The following is a 19,487-nucleotide window of genomic DNA, read 5'->3' on the forward strand; positions in this document are numbered from 1 at the left end:
AAATTCAAAGGAGCTCCGGCGAGGCGTGGGCTCTGGTGAAGGCAGCCTTGCTTGGCTACCGCCTGGCTGCCTTTGTCTGGGAGGGTGGACTGGCTTAGGAGCCAACTCTCCTGGTGGAAGGCAGCCGGGACCCAGTGCTCATCAGCAGCCCCTCTCTGCAAGGCATAGATAGGGTGGCTTTGCAATGTGCCCACACGGGTTAAGGCAGTCAAATGCAGGAGCCCAAGAGGCTCTGTGTACTTGGCTACTGCCGCCTGGTCCATCTTCAGGGAGCGGAGAGCAAGCAGGTAAGTTAGCTCACCAGCCTCCCATGCCGGCAGTAGGGACACCAGGGCAGGCTCCCCTGGGAGGGGGGAGCAGAGCCCTCCTGCTCCCAGCATAGCCTTGTCACAGGCTTCTGAATTCACTAGCAGCAGGGACCTTAGGACTCGCTTAGCTGGGGCAGGAGCCTTTCTGTCCCCCAGCTGAGCAGCAGGCTGGGGGCAGGAGCATTGGCCGCAGCCCATGATGCGCTGGGGTGAATGCGCCTCAGCTCCTGTCATGAGAGCTGAGGCAGTTTCACTGTGCCTTGCCGATTGGGGCCAATGCAGTTCTTTCAACATCATGGTTTATCACCAAACCAGTGTTGAAAACCCAACATTGCCCAGCTCTACCTCAAAGGTGCCTCCCTGCCTTTGCCCAAGTGGGCAGGCTGTGTATTTCCTCCTGGAGCAACCAACTGCCCCAAGAGGAAAGTTGCAGCCCGCCCACTCGGGCAAAGGCAATTTGAGCTGCTGATACATCGCAGCGGCTGAGGAGCCATGATGTACTGCTACCTCAAAAAGTATGAAACCAGTATTGCAATGTGAACGCCATACTGGTTTTAGACAATAAATCAGAGTACCGCCCAACCCTTCTGTGAACCCACCTGCTTGAAGCTGGGGTGATAGACCACTTCACCCCATCCAGAATTGGACTAAGGATTTCAACCAATGCCTTAATCCGTGGACTAATTTTTGCCATCTTGCCACCAAACACACCACAGCTGCAACCAATCCTCTGCCACATCGCTCAACCAGCATTCCTTTCCAGCAGGCATCAAATGTACACCATCAGGCCTGTAAAAGTCCATACTGTCAAAAACTTCATTGCTGGGTGGGGGTCACTAAGGTGTTCCATTGCTCCACAACACTTATCTTCCAGAGGACATGATTAACACAGGCTGGTCCTTCCACACGGACAGCCACTGCTCATGTTTTAGGAGCTCTGACCTACAATGATGATGATTGTTGGAGACTTTTTGTGTAGTCTCTTTACGTCAGAGACTAGGATAATGTTGACGCTCTTCCAGGTGGTCGAATCATTTTACCCAACTGCAGGACCACACATCAGAGGAGCTGCATCTTGCTGTTTCATGCTCCAGCTTAGGGATGAGAACATCCCAGCACATGCCACGTTGGCCCATCCATGTCATCTTGGCCCTGGCCTGGAGACCCAGCTGCGCACCCCAAGTCATTGCCCTCGCGTAGACTTTTGCTCCTTGCCCACAAATCCAGGCGTTCTTGGAAGGGGTACCTAAAAGAGAGGAGTTACATGGAAAGATTAAGTGAGGGTGATCCAGGGCAAACATATCCTTTGTATGCTTCTGAGTGCCACCTGCCTAATGCCTTTGTAAGTTCTGGCCTGAGACCCCATTCAAAGGCTGATGTGGCTGCAGCTATGCGATAAGGATGCCCTGTGGATTCTCCTAGGCTCCACCCCTCAGTTTGCCCCTGATAGGACAAATTTGAATTTCGGGATTGTGGCCGGCCATCATGGTGATGTCATTTTGCCCTATGGGGGGAGGGCTGGCACACTGGGCTGCAACCGCCTACCTTCTGACTAGGTAAATGGCCACTGTGTGGCATATTGGATGGTGTCTGTCTGCTGACAGAATGCATACATAAGTAGACCAGGGACAAGACCAATTTTCAATTATTCCTTCTGCCTCCTATAGCTCCCCTGCCCCAAATTGCTCTGAAGGATTGGGTGACACTCTGGAGCAGAATTAAGGGGGAAATGGAGGACTACAGGTGGCAAGGGGAATCACCAAAAATTGCCTTCCTATTAAGCTCATGGATGTCTTGGATCAGGCTTCCATGGAGAACTCTTAGATTATTAGTAGCCATGCCCTGCTGTAACTCAGCCCTTAACTAAGCCTGAGCCCATATTTTCTGTACACATTAGCAGCTTCACACTGGCCTTGTTATGCTGGCAGGTGATGTCATCCAGATAGGCATTACAAAATGAGGCTGTCCTTAATTCTGACTGAGAAGTGCTGACGATTCCCCCCCCCCCAACTTCCAAGCAGAGCAGTGGACAAACTTTTAAACAAATAAGTGTTTTAATTTTTGGAAAACAAACTCTTCCCTGCTCTGCTTTTAATAATAATAATAATAATAATAATAATAATAAGAAGAAGAAGAAGAAGAAGAAGAAGAAGAAGAAGAAGAAGAAGAAGAAGAAGAAGCAGCAGCAGCAGCAGCAGCAGCTCTTCAGTGAGCTGCAAGTAGCCTCACTTCTTGCAAAGCCTGGAATAGAGAAACATAGAGACACACAGAAAAAACAGTGACAGAGCAACACAAGGCTTTGTGGTGTCTATGATCCAACTTGGCAGGATTTATTGACACCGTGCTTCAGGGAATATTAAAATTACCCCAAATTGTTATTTGGCCATAGCACAAAATGGTTGTGCACCCCTAATATATGGCAATTAAAAAACGACAACTCTAAGTAAACAGCAGCAAACAGCTGTAAAACTGAAGACTATCTCTGACTCCTGAGAAATCATTGATGCTATTCACTGTTCTCTATTCCTTATTTAGTACATTGCTCAGATGTGAAACTAAGTGCAATAACATTTTGTATGGAATAAATTATAGTGAATATGAATTTGCAAAAGAAGTAATGACGGACGTAAGGGGTTTGCCCCTTCAAAGTAACTTTTCCTTTAAGCTAAATTTTAATGATCTTAGGGCCAAACTGGACATCACATTATTTACACCCGAGTGAATATTTCTTTAAGTAACAGCAGTCATGAAATTACCTGATCTGGACTGGGACTGCTTCTTTAACCCTTTGCCCCTGATGTGGTTCCAGTCTGGAACAACACCCTCCAGTACCTGCTACTTGCTCCCTGTTCTAGCAATGCAAAATTGAATCTCCCATCTGCTGTCAGGAAGTACAGTGCATTCTACACCTTAGAATTATGTCACCTCATTCAGCTACATGAGTAGACCAGGCCTGAAATCATTACTGGTACCTTGGAACCCAAACGCTCAAACAACTTGGAACCCAAACACTGCAAACCTGGAAGTAAGTGTTCTGGTTTGCAAACCTTTTTTGGAAGCCGAACATGCTCTGTTTTGAGTGTTACACTTCCAATTTGAGTGTTATACTGAGGTCTGTCTGTTTTTGTTATTTATTTTGCGTTTTTGTGGCTTTTTTGTTTTGTTTTTGTGACTGTGTGGAACCCAGTCCAGCTACTGATGGATTGATTGTGTGACTGTAGTACATTGTTTATTGCTTTGATTTTATGGATCAATGGTCTCATTAGATAGTAAAATTCATGTTAAATTGCTGTTTTAGGGGTTGTTTTTAAAAGTCTGGGACGGATTAATCCATTTTGCATTACTTTCTATGGAAAGCGCGCCTTGGTTTTGGAGCGCTTTGGTTTTGGAACAGACTTCTGGAGCGGGTTAAGTTTGAGAACCAAGGTACCACTGTACTAGGTTGGCCCATTTAATGTGCATCTTTAGTAATAAACACTTGCTCTAGTCAGTAGGCGGAAGGCAGGTGGCAGATATTTCTTTAATGTTAACTCAAATTGTTTTGGTTTTTTCCCTATCTCTGAATACTTCGTTATAAGAAAAACTTTCTCTTCCCCCACCCTCTTCTCTTAGTGAATGTCCCTTCAACTGTAATGGAAGCCATGTCAAGACAAGATACCGTGCAGCCATTTAACAAAAGTAGCAAACTACCCTCTGCCACTCCACAGCGGTCCATTGTATTTCCACAGACTCCGTGTAACAGGAATTTCTCTCTTCTGGATAAATCAGGCTCTATCGAATCAGGATTTAACCAGATCAGTGTAAAAAACCAGCGAGTCCTTGCGAGCCCTACATCAACAAGCCAACTAAATTCAGAGTTCAGTGACTGGCATCTTTGGAAATGTGGGCAATGCTTTAAGACTTTCACCCAACGGATCCTCTTACAGATGCATGTGTGCACACAGAACCCTGACAGGTAAAACATGGGCACTCTTTATTTCTATATCTTCTGATAGTAAGATCCATTTCTTTTTGCTTTATCAGGCTGTTACCCTTTCCACCACCAGAACATTATTAGGAGGGACCTGCACAATGCAATTCATCTGCTGCTGTACAAAACACATAGATAATGGTGGACATAGCTTGGCTTTATTATTTGGAAAAAAACACGGGGTACCTAAACACAGAGATAAGAGAAAATGACTAAGAATATAATCTTGGCTCGGTACATCTGTTAGGGGGAACAAAGTAGAAGGGAAATGTATGGATATCACAGATGGAAAAAAGAGGTCAAGATAATTAAAAGTCATTCTGTCTCTGAAAGATAATATAACTTGCTGCTCAGCAGCTGTCATAGTCATCTCAGGGTTCACCTATAGTGTGCAATGTGTATGAACTTAATTAAGTACTAAGAGGTAATGAATTGGAATTTTTTGCTTAGTACTATTTTTCTTCGGAGCATGCAAAGCTATAAATCGTGCAAAGCTGTCAAAAGGAAATACCTACCCCACCAGTGATGTGGAGGAAAACAGATGCCACTTATTCAATAAACTAATATCCACACAGAAGAAAAATGTTGACTAGATACCTCAGAGTCAAAGTTGGTTTGAAAGTTTGTCAATACAGAATTTTATGGCCATGAACTGAGGATGAAATTTAGCTGAACAAGTGAATTAAAATTTCAGGTACTCTGACCAGTGCCCCAGTAGAGATAATGGAACTATTATTTATAAATCAAATCTGGTTTATTTGACAATCTTGATAGCTGGCAGCACAAAAGACGAAAATCAGATTAATTCAATAAAAAGACTGCTTCTGTTTTTGTCTTTTCCTTTAGCAGCAAAGAGATGCTTTAATAAAACAACTAACACTCCCGGAATAATCATTCAGGCTGCAATCCACGAAGTATTGCTGCTGCAGGATCTCAGTGATGAAAGCGGACATTAATGGACTAGAATGGAGCTCTGGAAGACGTAAGAGTTGTGCCAAAACTCTTCATCCATGTTCACGGATAAACTCAGAGCTCTACTACAACATTTCGAGAACTGTGGAAAACATGTAACCACTTTCATCACTCTGCATCCTCAGTACATTTCAATGCAAATTTCATGTTGGTCTTGTATCACAGTGGCGGGGCAGATTTTAGGCTTGCAGGTCTATTTCATTTTTTACTAAAACCCCGAGCTCCTTCAGCCAAGGCCAGGTAGAAAATAGTAAGCCATGCAGACTTACACTAAAAATTAAGGACGGGGGTACTTCGGAACACATGCTTAGCTCTAGATTTGGTAACCACTACCAGAACTGGTAAGTCATATCAGTAATCAGCATCAGAACTAAGCACTTAAACATTTTCATGCAAAAATCTAGTCCTGGTTTTCTGCCAAGCATCCCTCCCCACCCCCAGTCTCTTATTGTTTTGGCATGGGGCAGGGAAGATGCTTTATAGATGGGAGTTAGAAACCCTTGCAGGTGACCCAGAGATCCACAGGTAGATCCCAAACTACTTTTTGTTCATCCCTGCTGTTGAATGGGGTTGCAGAGTAGACCCATTGAAATCTATGTGACAGATTAGTAATGGCTAACTTAAGTCAACTGATTTCAGTGGCTCTAAGCGTTATTAAGTTTGACAGCACACTACAAGATGGATGCAATCTCACTGCACTGAAAGATTCAAAATCCTTTGGGGTTAATGTTGGTAGTTAGCAGGTTCCATTGTTGTTTACTGCTCTCATACTACAATTTAAAATGTACAATAGCGCTTCCTATATTTTCATGGCAAAAACTTGTAACAGCATTCTCACCAATAAATGTGCCAATAAAATGCAAGCTCTCAAAGTTCTCCAAACATTTATAGGATCTTAATCACAAGAGCCCTATTAGTGCTGTGACTCATGAACCTGAACATTCAGGCAACAATAAGCAAAAGCCTGAGGGTGAAAAACAAGGCTTAGTTTTCTGACTGAATCTGAATTAGAAAGATTTACTTAATTTTAAAAAAAAGCATTTCGAACCAAATTATCTAGCCTTGACATAGCACAAATTAAGCATTGTGTTGGGCATAATCTGAAGTGACATGTGTACAAAAGTTCCTCTTCTGTGGTGGAACAATTTTTTGTGTGTACGTGGGTATTCCACACATACTAACATCTTACCCTCCTGCTCTCATCATAGGGAGGAATGAGGAAACTCTGTGATTCTCATAGTTCACTGGCATTAGCTGCAATCTGGCACAGCTATTAATATTCTATTTCTGACCCCTCCAATGTAGATGCCATTTTGAAGCACTGGCTGGTGCTCTAGGTATGTGGGTGAGGTTTCAAATGAAAGTTCAAAGTCCTTCCATTTGCCAAAAATAAAATGGAACATATAGTAGGTAGGGAAATGGAGCATCTGAAAAATCTGAATTGTGTGAAAATTAGCAGAATTCTTAGCAGCTGGTAGTAATGTCACACTCACAACTCTGCAATTTTCAGGGTCATGATAGTGTGTATCATCTGTGATCAAGTGGAAGGATGTGCCCTGCAAAATTTCCCTTAGCCTAAAAGAGGGCTACGCTATCTGTTGCAGAGAGGTTGTGCCTTCTTTCAGTTAGATGCCTCCTCCACCCAACATATTGGTGCTTGGAATGCTTTTTTGGGGGTACTTCCAGATCAGTGTTCCTCATGCACGCGTGTTTCTTGCTGTGCCCACCTGATGTCATTAAGAGAACAGCTGAGTGTAGACAGTATTGATCTAGATAATCCAGTAGTCTGACTTGGTAAAACAGCATACTGTGTTGTATCTGGAAACCGAACCTTGAGCTCCTCTCTTTCTGAGTGCCTCATTACCATTGCCTGTCTCTTGGGTCTCTTGGGGAAAGGGAACAAGTAGGATACAGCTGAGTCTTAGTCCCATCCTTCTTCTACATAGAAAGAAGGAATATAGGTAGTATTTTTCTCTCATGCTGCTTGGGGGGAAAACAGGATCTTGGCCACCTCCCTTTTGTGATATGTCATGTGCATAATTTCATGACTATACACTGTACTGTATGCATTTTTCGATTGAGTTAGTCTTGAGCACATAAATGAAGCATCTTTCCTGGATTCCCAGGAAGATCTTTGTTTTTTATGTGAAGTCTCTTATGGTGAAGGACATGTAGGAGATTTTTAATAGGGCTGCTGCTTCTGTGCTAAAATTGGGGCTTCTGGAGCCATGGAACTGAAACTAGATTTTGGGGCGGTTTGACAGTTTCTCCTCTATGGTAGGTCACAAGGCCCGAATCAATACCTGTAGAATGATCCATGTTCATATAGACACGGTGTATACTGACGATGTGATCAACTCTCAGTGGCACTATGAGGCCGTTGCCAAAGCCCAAAGAAACATGGCTGCTATCTCTACTACTCGGGAGTTAAATGTGGCTCTTGGTGACTTCTCTGACAGCAAAAATGGCATCCCATTATCAGTATCCTTAGGCAGAGTCTCAAACACTAGCATAGATTTATAATCAGTATAAAGTCTTGACCCCAACCCAGTGCCCAGTGATTCCTATTCACCAGCATCACTACTGCCATGACTTATTACAGTGAAAGAACAGGTTGTGTCTTTTCCTCTTCTACTGTGGTAGCAGTGGTGAGGATGCATGGGCAAAGGTATCTGATCCCTATTAGTACAAGCCTTGGTTGCTTTTGTCTATGCAATTCACTTAGTTGCACTGATTTATGAATATTTTAAGTGACTACTGCATCTAGAGTTGAATAAAGAATCAATTTGAGTGACTTGGGGAGATGGAAGAGAAATTTGATTTAGTCAGCTTTTAAAGACATCCCTACCTAATTCACATTTCCCCAAACACTGTGCAAATAGGAACACAGCCACTCTTCAGAATTCACTCTTCTCCAAACTTTTGATGCATTCTTCAACTAAATAATGTATACAAAAATGCATACACTAAGGGTAAGTATGCACAAAGGCATATATTAGTGAAAATAACATACAAATATGCATTATATTAGGGAGAATTGTTTGTATAAATATGTGTATTAAGCAATGTGTATATCAGTAAAATACAGATTCATTTTCATTAAGACTTTAAAAAAAAGGGACACTGATGCAGAAATGTGGAAAACTGAACCAAAGATTTGAAAAATTACAAACTGATTGAAACCAAAATTGACAGATTTGCCCATTCCTACTTGTGCCTTTATGAAAGCATCCAGGGCTTGTATTAACATTATACAGGCCAGTTACAGAAGCCTTTGTACAGCATAAGTCCTTGAAAAGAGGCCCCGTGGATATAGAGTACACATGTTCCACGGGGCCTCTTTTAAAAGACTCACCCTGTACATAGACAGTTCACCCAGTGCAAAATTTTGGGAATTGGGTTTGCAGATGTTTGGCACTCACTCAAGAAGCAAAGATATATAATCATAGAAATCCTCCACTGACTGTTGCCTATTTTCTGTATTCAAAAGTGCACAGATAGATGCAACGTACAAAAAGAACCGTTCACCTTTTAAAACTTTATACAACTATTTTGGATTTTTTGCTCCCATTTAACCTAAAAGGCATCTATCTTATTAATCTATCGCCCAAGTATGATATGCAATATTGGTCATTCCTTTATTTCAGTGGTTATAGCTAACTGATATCACCCCAGTGGTTTCCCCTTCTTTGAAATGTCTTTTAAGAAATTATCTAAGATTACTTTGCCTTTTGAAGACCAAGGAGAGAATTGTACACAATCCTAGAGTGCAATCCACTATGCTGAAGCAACACATATAATCTGTTGTGTGCAATAAACTGTGAAGTCCCTGCATAAAACTGTGAAGTCCCTGCATGAAATGGTGATTATACAACAGCAGAGCATGGTCAACAGTGCTTGTTCATTATTTCATAATTTGAAATATGTACAGCAGTGTATCCAAGGGTTGCATAGCATTAGGTTTTTTCAGGGTAAGAATGTTTAGTATTTTAATTAAAGCTATGGCAGTAATATTTAATACAATATAAAAGAGTCAGCCAGCAACACTAATACTAGATATTAATCCACCTGGATTAGGAATTGAGTACATCCAGGTTTGTATGCACATTTTGTTTGAATTTGAAATTAATTAGGGTTTTTAAAAAAACACTTTTGACCATTTAGGTTACGTTTCCTCTTACCCTTCAATGTGATTTTTTTGTTTGTTAAATCATTTCATGTTCCTCCTGGAAACAATCAAAGGATGAATATAACTCATCCAAAATTAATTGGCCGAAGGATGTTCCAAGATTTTTTTTGTTTGCTTGTTTTTTGCCCAACCATTTACAAATTGACCCACTATTCCTTGATCCAGGAATCAGAAATCCCTTTTCTCTTCTGTTTTTCTGCTGCAGAAATTCCCAACAATCCCATTTGGGGGGCTCCAGAAAGGGGTAAGCGGAAGCCTTCAATCACAGTGAATCATTTAAAAAACTATTTCATTATTTTTGAACTCAAAGCCAATTCTCATAAAGGACAATTTGTTTACATTTATTTTTCTTTCTTTCCTTAATTGTCATGTGCAGTATGCAATGTTTAATAAATAGTATGTGTTTTGGGTTTCATGAATATTTCCCCTGACAGTTTCATATGCAGTTTTTTTTTTCATTTTTAGCTTAGTTGTAAATAGTCATGTGCATAAGATGTTGTAAGGTGGTAGGCATGGCACATGAGAGCATACCCAGAAGATATGTTAATCAGTGCTTAATCTTTCTATTTCCATGCTATATATAGATGTAGAAATAGTGATTTGATGTGCAGTTTAAGCAGTTATTTAGTAGTTTGGGACTTTCTATTAGTATATTGCCTTGCTTAAATCTCTGCTTTTCTTAAAACACTTCAATCTTCCTCAATCTAATTTATAACCTGCAAACATTTAATCATAAATATTCACATCACACAACATACCAAAAAATAGCTTTTAAGGAAGTATTGTATCGAGATTTGTTTTCTCTCTTGTTTATACAATAACTCTGGAATATTGAAACCAAATCAAAACAGCAAGCTGTATGCAACAAATTATTATTGCATAAAAAATTTCAATAGTTTGCAGATTAATTGTTTTGTAGTTCAATTTGCTACTCATCATAAATCAAGTAGTTTTAAAAAAGTGTCTTCAGGACTCATGCAATTTTGCAGTGTTTGTATCTTTTAGCGGTATTTACAGATGCTTACATTTCTGTTGTGACACTAGCATGAATGACTAAGCTTAAGAAACCTATGAAATCACTTAAGTAAATACAACATCTGTGTTCTATATCTAAATGATGTGCAGGCTGCATTAATTGCATTGGGTTCAATGGAGCGTAGGATAGATTACAGCTAATGCAGCTGTGAGTGAATAAGGTCCCTGCCTTAAATCTTATCTCTGCCATGGACTCACTAGGTAGTCCCATCTGCAGTAGAGGGTTGAAAAAATGAAGTTACCTTACTATGCCAGTATATATGATGTACTTTAAATGTTACAATATTTAGAACATTCAAAAAGTGCTATAAAAGTACTTATTATACATGTTCAACCAACATCCCGGTGCTATCCTCGTTTCAGACAACCGGGTCCAATTCTGAATGAATTAATGTTAAATGTCCAACACCTTAAATTCTGCCATGTGCCACCACAGAAATCTGTTTCATGGCCATTCCTTCATCTGTTGACCTTAAATTAACCCACTTGGGCACAAACCAGAGAAAGAAGAACCAGCTTCATGGGATTTAAGTGATTAACTGAGTAGGAATTGAAAAGCATTAGGCACTCTTATCTTTCTCTGAATTGTACTGATCGTATAAGAAAGAAAAAGTAGGAAGGCACTAATTGCAGGGAAAAGGAAGTAGGGTATCCTGAGGTGCATAATATATATTTGTTACTGATTCCCATGTGTTTCGACCTCTGTTCTTCTGCAGAGTGTTGCATGGGGCCTCCAATAATAATTTACTGTCACAACGCAATTATGCCAACAGATTGTGAAAACTGGCAGATTTCAAGTTTGCGGATCTACTTTGTTCTTACTAGAACCCTGAAATCTACCAATTGGATCCAGGTTACAAAAGATGTCATGCACTTGGAATTAAACAATTTTGAGCCCAGAAATTTGTTAACAAAATTAAGTTCCTTCCACACAAAAAACTACTTCTGGAGCGTTCTCTCCCCCCCTTCTCCCTCACTTCATATCAACAGTATAATTTAGATGAAGTAGCATAATTGATGCCATTGTTTAAAAACAGAGAGCCAGAAATCCCTGCCAGTCTACTTCAAACCACCCAGAGATCTACCACTGAATCCCAATCTGTTTTCTGGCTGCCCCGGCATATTGTATGATGGTTGGTGTATGGTGTGTGAGAGACAAGACAGAAGCAGAAAGAAAACATCTGCCACATATTTAGCACTTGACACAATTTCTACAAGGGACAGTTTTTATGTGAGTCATGTTAGGCCTTGGAATCAACACTATGTCTTGTACTTCAGGATTTTTGAGCTCTATATACTTCCTCAGATTGTCTCCAGCTATTACAAGAAACGTTTACATGCCTCTTGCTTGCTCATGCATCTGCTTAGTGGCACTTCTTGAAACATCTGCTATGTTCTGTCTCTTCTTCTCCAGCTTCTACTGACTGTGTGCTAGCAGTCTGGTTTTGACTCCAACTTCCCTGTAGTAATTAGGTTTCAAACTAGCCCTATTAAATATCTTCCAGGATAAAACACACACACACACACACACACACACACACAACAAAGAACTCATGAGTCACTTATTTGCACTTACTAGACAGTGGAAGGACCTATCAGGAATGAACATAGATCACTGGTACCAAAATGTATGGGAAACCGCACTACTAGAGAAGTTAACCAACAAACTCAAACTAGCACGAGGCACCTGCACCCCAGTATGGTTCCCCTTTATCAAATACACAGCACAACAAGACAATGACCTATCCCCCCATACCTGACCCAACAATCTACCCCACCCAAAAAAAAAACCACAAGCCACACTGCAATCAACAGAATGCAACCAACCAAGCCCAGGACCCCTTAACCTCTCGCTTCATCAATATAAAGAAATAAATACACAACCTACCCACAGGATGCTGACACAAACCCCATCACTAATAACAGGCAGTAGAACAAAAGAACCACACCCCATCTCTCCCCCTCCCTTTCCCCCAAATGCAAGATGTCTACGACAAAAATGTCTCTCACTAAATGCAGTCGAACCGAAAAAGAATATGAACTGGAAGTGGAGACAACAGATATATGTACCTTTCCCCGTTTATCTGTTTTTATTGTAACAGAAAAAAACTCTAATAAAAATCAATAAACCCCCCTGCTGATTGGGAACCACTGTCATGCATAAACCCTATGAGGTACCAACTCACAATAGACCTGCAACAGGCATTCCTTTTTCCGATGCCACAAAGGCAATTCGCGTCATCATTACACATCAGTGGAGGGGTTGCCAATTACTTTAGGCCCATAAGCATAATTTGAATTTTTGAATAAATGCTGCAGGCACCACCAGCTCTTTCAATTGATACACACACAGAACAGGAGTAGAGAAAAAGTGCACATGCACAAACTTCATTTTTCCAAGAGATCTGGGTAAATATCCCGTGGAACTGATCTGAGCCTTAGAAAAAGCACAAAGAGGTGGGAGACAAAGGGGGGGGGAAGTGTCACACTTTGCATTTCCTTCTTTAGCTGTATGTATTTTTCTAGAGAGGAAAAGGTAATTACCCTCACCATGTCATGACCAAGGAGAGCGAGTGCTCAGATGCTTTATGGGCACCAAGAAAAGACTTCAAGGTTGCTGTGTTTTATGCCCATGTACCTGAGATTAAGCTCCATTGTATCTACTAGCCCTGTGTAGAAAAGTACACTTATTTATTCATTACTTTTATTGAGCAAAATGTATAAACCGCTTGTTTGTAAAAAACACACCTCTAAGTGGTTTACAAAAATTCAAGACAAAACATTACAATTATTGATAAAACACTCAAAAATATTCAAAGGACAATTAAAATCAAGTGTCGCTAAAAAGAAACAAAACATGTGGAACTTGTACGTCTGAATAGGCTTCCCTGAACAGAAATGCTTTATGCAGGTGCTGAAAAGAGTGCCTTGAAGATGCGCTCCTAATGTTGATAGCAGAGTTCCGTAGTGTAGGTACTGCCACACTGATCTCTTGCAAATGCAAAATGAGTGTTATGTGGCACATGTTCCACAGATTGAAGCGCTTGCGTGGGCACATATGGGGTAATGCAATCTTGCTACTAAACTAGTTCCAAGCTGTTTGATTATACTATATTATTAGTATAATTTATATACTAATAATAACACCTTGAACTTGGCCCGGTAGTAAACCAGTGCAGACCTCTGAGCAGAAGTGTTACTCCTGTTAGCAACCATGCTACATCATTCTGCAGCAACCATGCTACATCATTCTGCAGCCAACTGCAGCTTCTGGGAAAAGTGCAAGAAAGCCCCACCTAGAATATATTGCAGTAACCCAATCTTGGGGTCACCAGTGCCTGAACTACTGTGGTCAAAGCTCTCCTAGTTTTAAGAAATTTCCTATGTTGTCCTCAAACGTCAGATCATTCTGCAATATTTCTGCATCATTAAGTACGATTGCTTCATCTCCGCGTCTGTGGGTTCACTCGCAGTGATGCCATTAGGTCCAGGAGCAATAATGGCTCAGTCTGATACAGGTTTACACAAAGGCCACAATTTTATTTGGTTGCAGAGCTTAAGTTTGGTTAGGGCAAGACCTTCCATTGAGCTGCCTGAAGAAACCACTGAACTGATGAGGTGGTCAAGGGGTAGCCCATGTTTAAGCCCTGAGAATGGAGCAGACTGAAGCCTTTAATGTGCCTGGTCCACCCCTGGGTCCCACCTCCTAGAGAACCAACGAAAGCCTCCTATTGGCTCCCTTCCCTATGCATAGCCTGCAAAGTGCTGTAGTTGTGACGATGCATGCTCCAAAAGCCTCTGCTCGCTGCCCCATCCCATGTGGGGACACAAATCCAGGACCTTGGTTAGTCATTCCCCCCGCCCTCCATCCTAGAGGCTTCTACAAGTTTGAAAATTATTTTGAGATGAAATCCTAGAATCAGGCTGTTCCTAACAACAGAAAGAGGTGAAATTACTCTTTATAATTACAGGCAGTAAACATTTTTCACGGGGGTTCCGTTCCTGGCCCCCCTGCGTGTCGGCAGAGCATGCATAAGCCCACCTTGTTACGCTCCTGCTTCGTCAGGCCCTCTTTCGGGTCCAAAAGGACTCACACATCAATTGGACACAAGGAAAATGGTTGCTGCCTGTACTGTTTATTTTGTCCAATTTGAAGATGGTGGGACTGCATGCTCATCACCCCTAATGTAGCAAGCTCTAGGAAGTAGATGCCCATGACATTCATGCAACAGCATTCCACAGACCATTGCAAACTATAAATGACATGCATATTTTTACCAAAACGAATTACAGTTTGAATGATAAGAAAATACTACTTTTATTATTATCATCACAATTATTACCACAACTTACCGTATTTTTCGCTCTATAACACGCACCCGACCATAACATACACGTAGTTTTTAGAGGAGGAAAATCCGTAGGCATGCCACCCGTAGGCATTCCCTCCGTAACACGCACAGACATTTCCCCTTACTTTCTAGGAGGAAAAAAGTGAGTGTTATGGTGCAAAAAATACGGTAAGTACTACTGCAGGAAAAGGCAACTGTGCATTTCTTCTCCTTTAAAAATGATGCATTGGAAAGGGTTATATTTGCCATTTTTAATTATTTGTTCATATTTTGTTCCACGTATTTCAGTTTGGTAACTATTTGCAAACAAAGAACAGTGTAATTTTGCCGAATAAAAAATTAATCATGTTGACCTGTCTTTTTTTTTTTTTTAAGAGATTAATTGGTTTTATTTAGTGTCTTATTTGTTTGTTGTGGGAGCTGTTAAAATAGATAACCAGGGGCTAATAAATGTTAATGATCCCACTCACTCTTAGAAAATCAATTGGTCATGATTACAGCACATTTCAGTGTATTGTTTTTGACTAAAATAATTTAATTCTTAAGAATATTTTGAGAAGAAACTATCCTTACTCATCTTTGTTTTATCATTGCCAGAATTTTCATGTCAGTTTGATGAATGATTTCTGCTTAAGTGAACAATTCCTTTGAACGAAGAATAAAGCTGAAAAGCATATCCCTCTTGTCCCACAGTAATGACAGTAGTTATAGAGTAATTATTAGTGTGTGCCTTTGAGGTATAGGATTTCACATGCGCTCACATTGTATAGGAAATATGTGGTCCCAAACTCTGCATGATTTGAGCTCTGTGTTAAACTGGGGTTCCCCCGATTCATTCAAGGCTTTGAAATATGCTCAACATGTGCAATGAAGAATCCCCATTGTGAGTCTGGTAGAATATTTTTGGTTCACAGGGCAATGCTTCGTCTGCAGCTGCACATGGCAGGTTCCCCACATGCAGCTGCTTGAATAGAGTGAAAGATCAAATGGAGAACGCAGTGTTTTTATTTATTAGTATATATATATATATATATATATATATATATATATATATATATATATATACAACACTTCTATTGTGCAAGTAATCCAGTCTTTTTTTTAAAAAAAATATGCTATGGATGTACATTGCAGAGAAGTATATAAGTTTAGCATATGCTCAGGAGGAGAACGACAAAGCTCTCGAGATCTTCAGATCTCTATAGATACTCCACAGTTATCAACACAGATCCAATGTCTTATACCAGTGTAATTATACCAGTGTAAGCAGTAATTCACATGGGCAGGGGGAAGGCAAGTCAGCACAGGAGAACTAGAGGGAGAAACCTATGTTACAGGAAGATGAGAACTTTCACTCATTCATTTTGAACTGTATAATCTACATCTTCAGATACTTAAGGCAGCTAAGTCATCAGTACTAAAACAATGCAATCCAGTGATTTCAATAAAACCTTAATATCACACTACTGAACAAACTCAAAGATGGTCAGTGGCTTAATTGTTCATTTTACCAGCCTTAATAATCTTACCAATCACCTTCACCATAGTCCTTTCGGGGATGTCACAATGACTCTCATTTTACATGCAGATGGTGATGGTTGGAGCTCACTAGGAATTTGGGGGGGTTAGACAAATTCAGGTAGAATAAGGCTATAAATGGTTACTAACCATGTCGTCTCTGTTCTGCCTACACCGTAGGTTGCAGCATGCTTCTGAATACTAGTTATTGAAAACTGCAGGAGGGGAGAGAGGGGTTGCGCTTAGTTCCTTTCTTGTGTGCTTCCTGCAGGCATCTTGTGGTAATAGGATGTTGGCCCAGATGGGCCATTGGCCTGATCCAGCAAGCTCTTACGTTCTTATGAAAATTTGAGGTCCAGGGCTAATGGCTGGGGCTTAATCAAGGCTCCATAAAGGGCTCCGTTGCAGTGGCATATTGCAGCTTTAGAACTTTTTCTTTGAAACTTGTTGGGAAACACTCATCAAATATTTTATAATGTGAGTAATTAAAATAATATAATATTGAACTATTGACCAACGCTAGACCATTAGTCAAGCTAAAAAATTCTACGATCATTGCTCTGAAGCACTGTGAAATAATAGTATTGGTGATCAGCGATGCAAGTAGTCACAATTAAGCAGTTCAGTTGACGAATGAGGGAGTACACTTTATTTTATGCTTAATTGAATTGCTGTACATGCTTGGTCACCATTGTCTCCTTTCCTTTAGAGCTTTGGATTCTAGCTATTTAGAGGCGCACATTTGTAAAAGGGAGAAAGCAATTAAGACTGTCGTATCGGCTCTAAAAATGCAGACAACATGAGCTGTGCCTTGGGTTGTTCCTCGCTATTAAAATCATTAATATGCCTAAAGATACAATCTTAATTTTCTTAAAACACTAATAGGAAACTAAAAACGCATCTCCCTACATTAAAATAGCCAGATGGGTGAAGAGGCTCAAGAGCCTTAGAATATTTGTAGTGCAGTCCTGCTCATGTCTACTCATAAGTAAGTCCCATTGAGTTCAATAGGAGTTGCTTCCAGGAAAGCGGGTATAAAATTGCAGCCATCTGCAAAGCATAACACTGTATGTGGAAAATCTGAAACATACAAGGGTGGAAGTCTATGATCATAAACCTTTAAGCATAAGTCTGTGATCGACAAACATATGTTGGGGTCAGGGCTAGGAGGTAACGTCTTTTTCTTTCTTTTTTTGCATAATATCTGACAAGAGCTTTAGGCAACAGCAGTAAATGTTCTGATTCTTTCCATAGTACAGTGGTACCTCAGGTTACATACGCTTCAGGTTACATACGCTTCAGGTTACAGACTCCGCTAACCCAGAAATAGTGCTTCAGGTTAAGAACTTTGCTTCAGGATGAGAACAGAAATCGAGCTCCGGCGGCGCGGCGGCAGCAGGAGGCCCCATTAGCTAAAGTGGTGCTTCAGGTTAAGAACAGTTTCAGGTTAAGTACAGACCTCCAGAACGAATTAAGTACTTAACCTGAGGTACCACTGTAGTTTAGGCCAATATATTTGGGTGTCCCAAAGAGAGTCGCTGTCTTGCAACTGTAATCGCTATGCTTACAGTGGGGGCCTGGTAGTGGGAACAGTCCTGCTCTTTGCATTAGCTTAGCATACTTAACAAACAGATAAAATAAATAGAAGATTTCTTTTCTTGAATACATTTTTATGCTTTTCCATTCTATCCCTTTTTCAAAATTTAATTAGCCGAGTGTCTTTTGTGTTTTCCTCCCCTTCATTTTAATGCTCACACATTACAATTGTTGTTGGGGCTTGCAACATTATGAGCTGTTTCTAACAAACGGTAACATAATGCAAAATGGGGTGGGTGGTGGTGTAGTATTTTAGAATCAGACTATGTGAACCACTTAGGGATGGTGTCGCTAATGGAAAGTAAGCAAGCCTAGTTAAGTAACTTATGTTTAAAATGATCTTCTTTGCAAAAAAAATCTATTGCAAAGAGCTTGTCATTTATGTCCTGGTTTTGCTATGTCAGCAGTGGCTTTTTATGCAAACTAACTGAGAGTGCTTGGGAAAGTTACAGGTAGAATTTGGTTTCCGTTGATATGAAAACTAGTCCCACTGGGAATACATCTCCATGAGAACTGAGAGGATGAACATCACATTTCAGAAGTAGATATGATTAGACCTTCTGCAAACAGTTGTGTTGTCTTCTTATATTTAATTATGGCCTGGTTTGGACCAAATTTGGTTTGAGATATTAAGGGTAAAGGTAAAGGTACCCCTGCCCATACGGGCCAGTTGTGTCCGACTCTAGGGTTGTGCGCCCATCTCACTTAAGAGGCCGGGGGCCAGCGCTGTCCGGAGACACTTCCAGGTCACGTGGCCAGCGTGACGAAGCTGCTCTGGTGAGCCAGCACCAGCGCAGCACACGGAAACGGCGTTTACCTTCCTGCTATAAAGCGGTACCTATTTATCTACTTGCACTTAGGGGTGCTTTCGAACTGCTAGGTGGGCAGGAGCTGGGACCGAAAGACGGGAGCTCACCCCGCCGCGGGGATTCGAACTGCCGACCATACGATCGGCAAGTCCTAGGCACTGAGGTTTTACCCACAGCGCCACCCACGTCCCATAGATATTACTCTTATCTCTATGAGATATTATCTCTATGAGATATTACTCTTGTAGTATTGGATTTTGCATGTGTACCCTTTATTTTAAATATTAACACCCACACATTGGGTGCCTCATAAGTGGATAGCCTTCCTGTTCTGCCAAGCATAGGACATATATTAGGGTGACTGTAGTCTGAAATGGACCACTGAAGACCTTGACTAGCCTCAGTTTAGGCTAGACACTGTTGAACTGGTGGAAACATAGCATACAAATGATTATCCAATAATCACATGAAAGACAAAAGCTCGCTAGAAGGCCAAAGCTCACTAGACTTAATCTTGTATATCAAGCTCTTTCTTTGTTGATAGTTATAGAAAGCATTTATTTGATGTGGGTGGAAAAATAAAAGCATCTAGTAGCAGTCTTTAACATGCACTTACTACATACAAAACAGTGTTTTGTTTTGTGTGTTGGTTTGTGTGTGTGGTTTAGTATCAGCCATGCATAGGTATTTCCAAAATGTGTGTCTGAGGGCCTAATTACATTAAATTAATGTGTGTTT

At 40.8% G+C, this 19,487-nt stretch overlaps 1 protein-coding gene across 4 annotated transcripts in view; it reads left to right on the plus strand.

Annotated features, from left to right (window-relative positions):
- PRDM6 (PR/SET domain 6) overlaps window positions 1-19,487 on the plus strand; it is a 96,914-nt gene that overhangs the window by 68,923 nt on the left and 8,504 nt on the right. For 2 of the 4 annotated variants that reach the window (XM_053408157.1, XM_053408154.1), the window contains exons 6-7: window positions 3,921-4,263; window positions 9,645-9,683. In XM_053408157.1, the coding sequence (XP_053264132.1) occupies window positions 3,921-4,263; window positions 9,645-9,683 (382 nt within the window). The remainder of the gene's footprint in view (window positions 1-3,920; window positions 4,264-9,644; window positions 9,684-19,487) is intronic. The other 2 variants (XM_053408158.1, XM_053408155.1) reach the window with 1 other exon arrangement.

This window comes from Podarcis raffonei, chromosome 11, assembly GCF_027172205.1.
Source record: "Podarcis raffonei isolate rPodRaf1 chromosome 11, rPodRaf1.pri, whole genome shotgun sequence".
Classification (NCBI taxonomy): domain Eukaryota; kingdom Metazoa; phylum Chordata; class Lepidosauria; order Squamata; family Lacertidae; genus Podarcis; species Podarcis raffonei.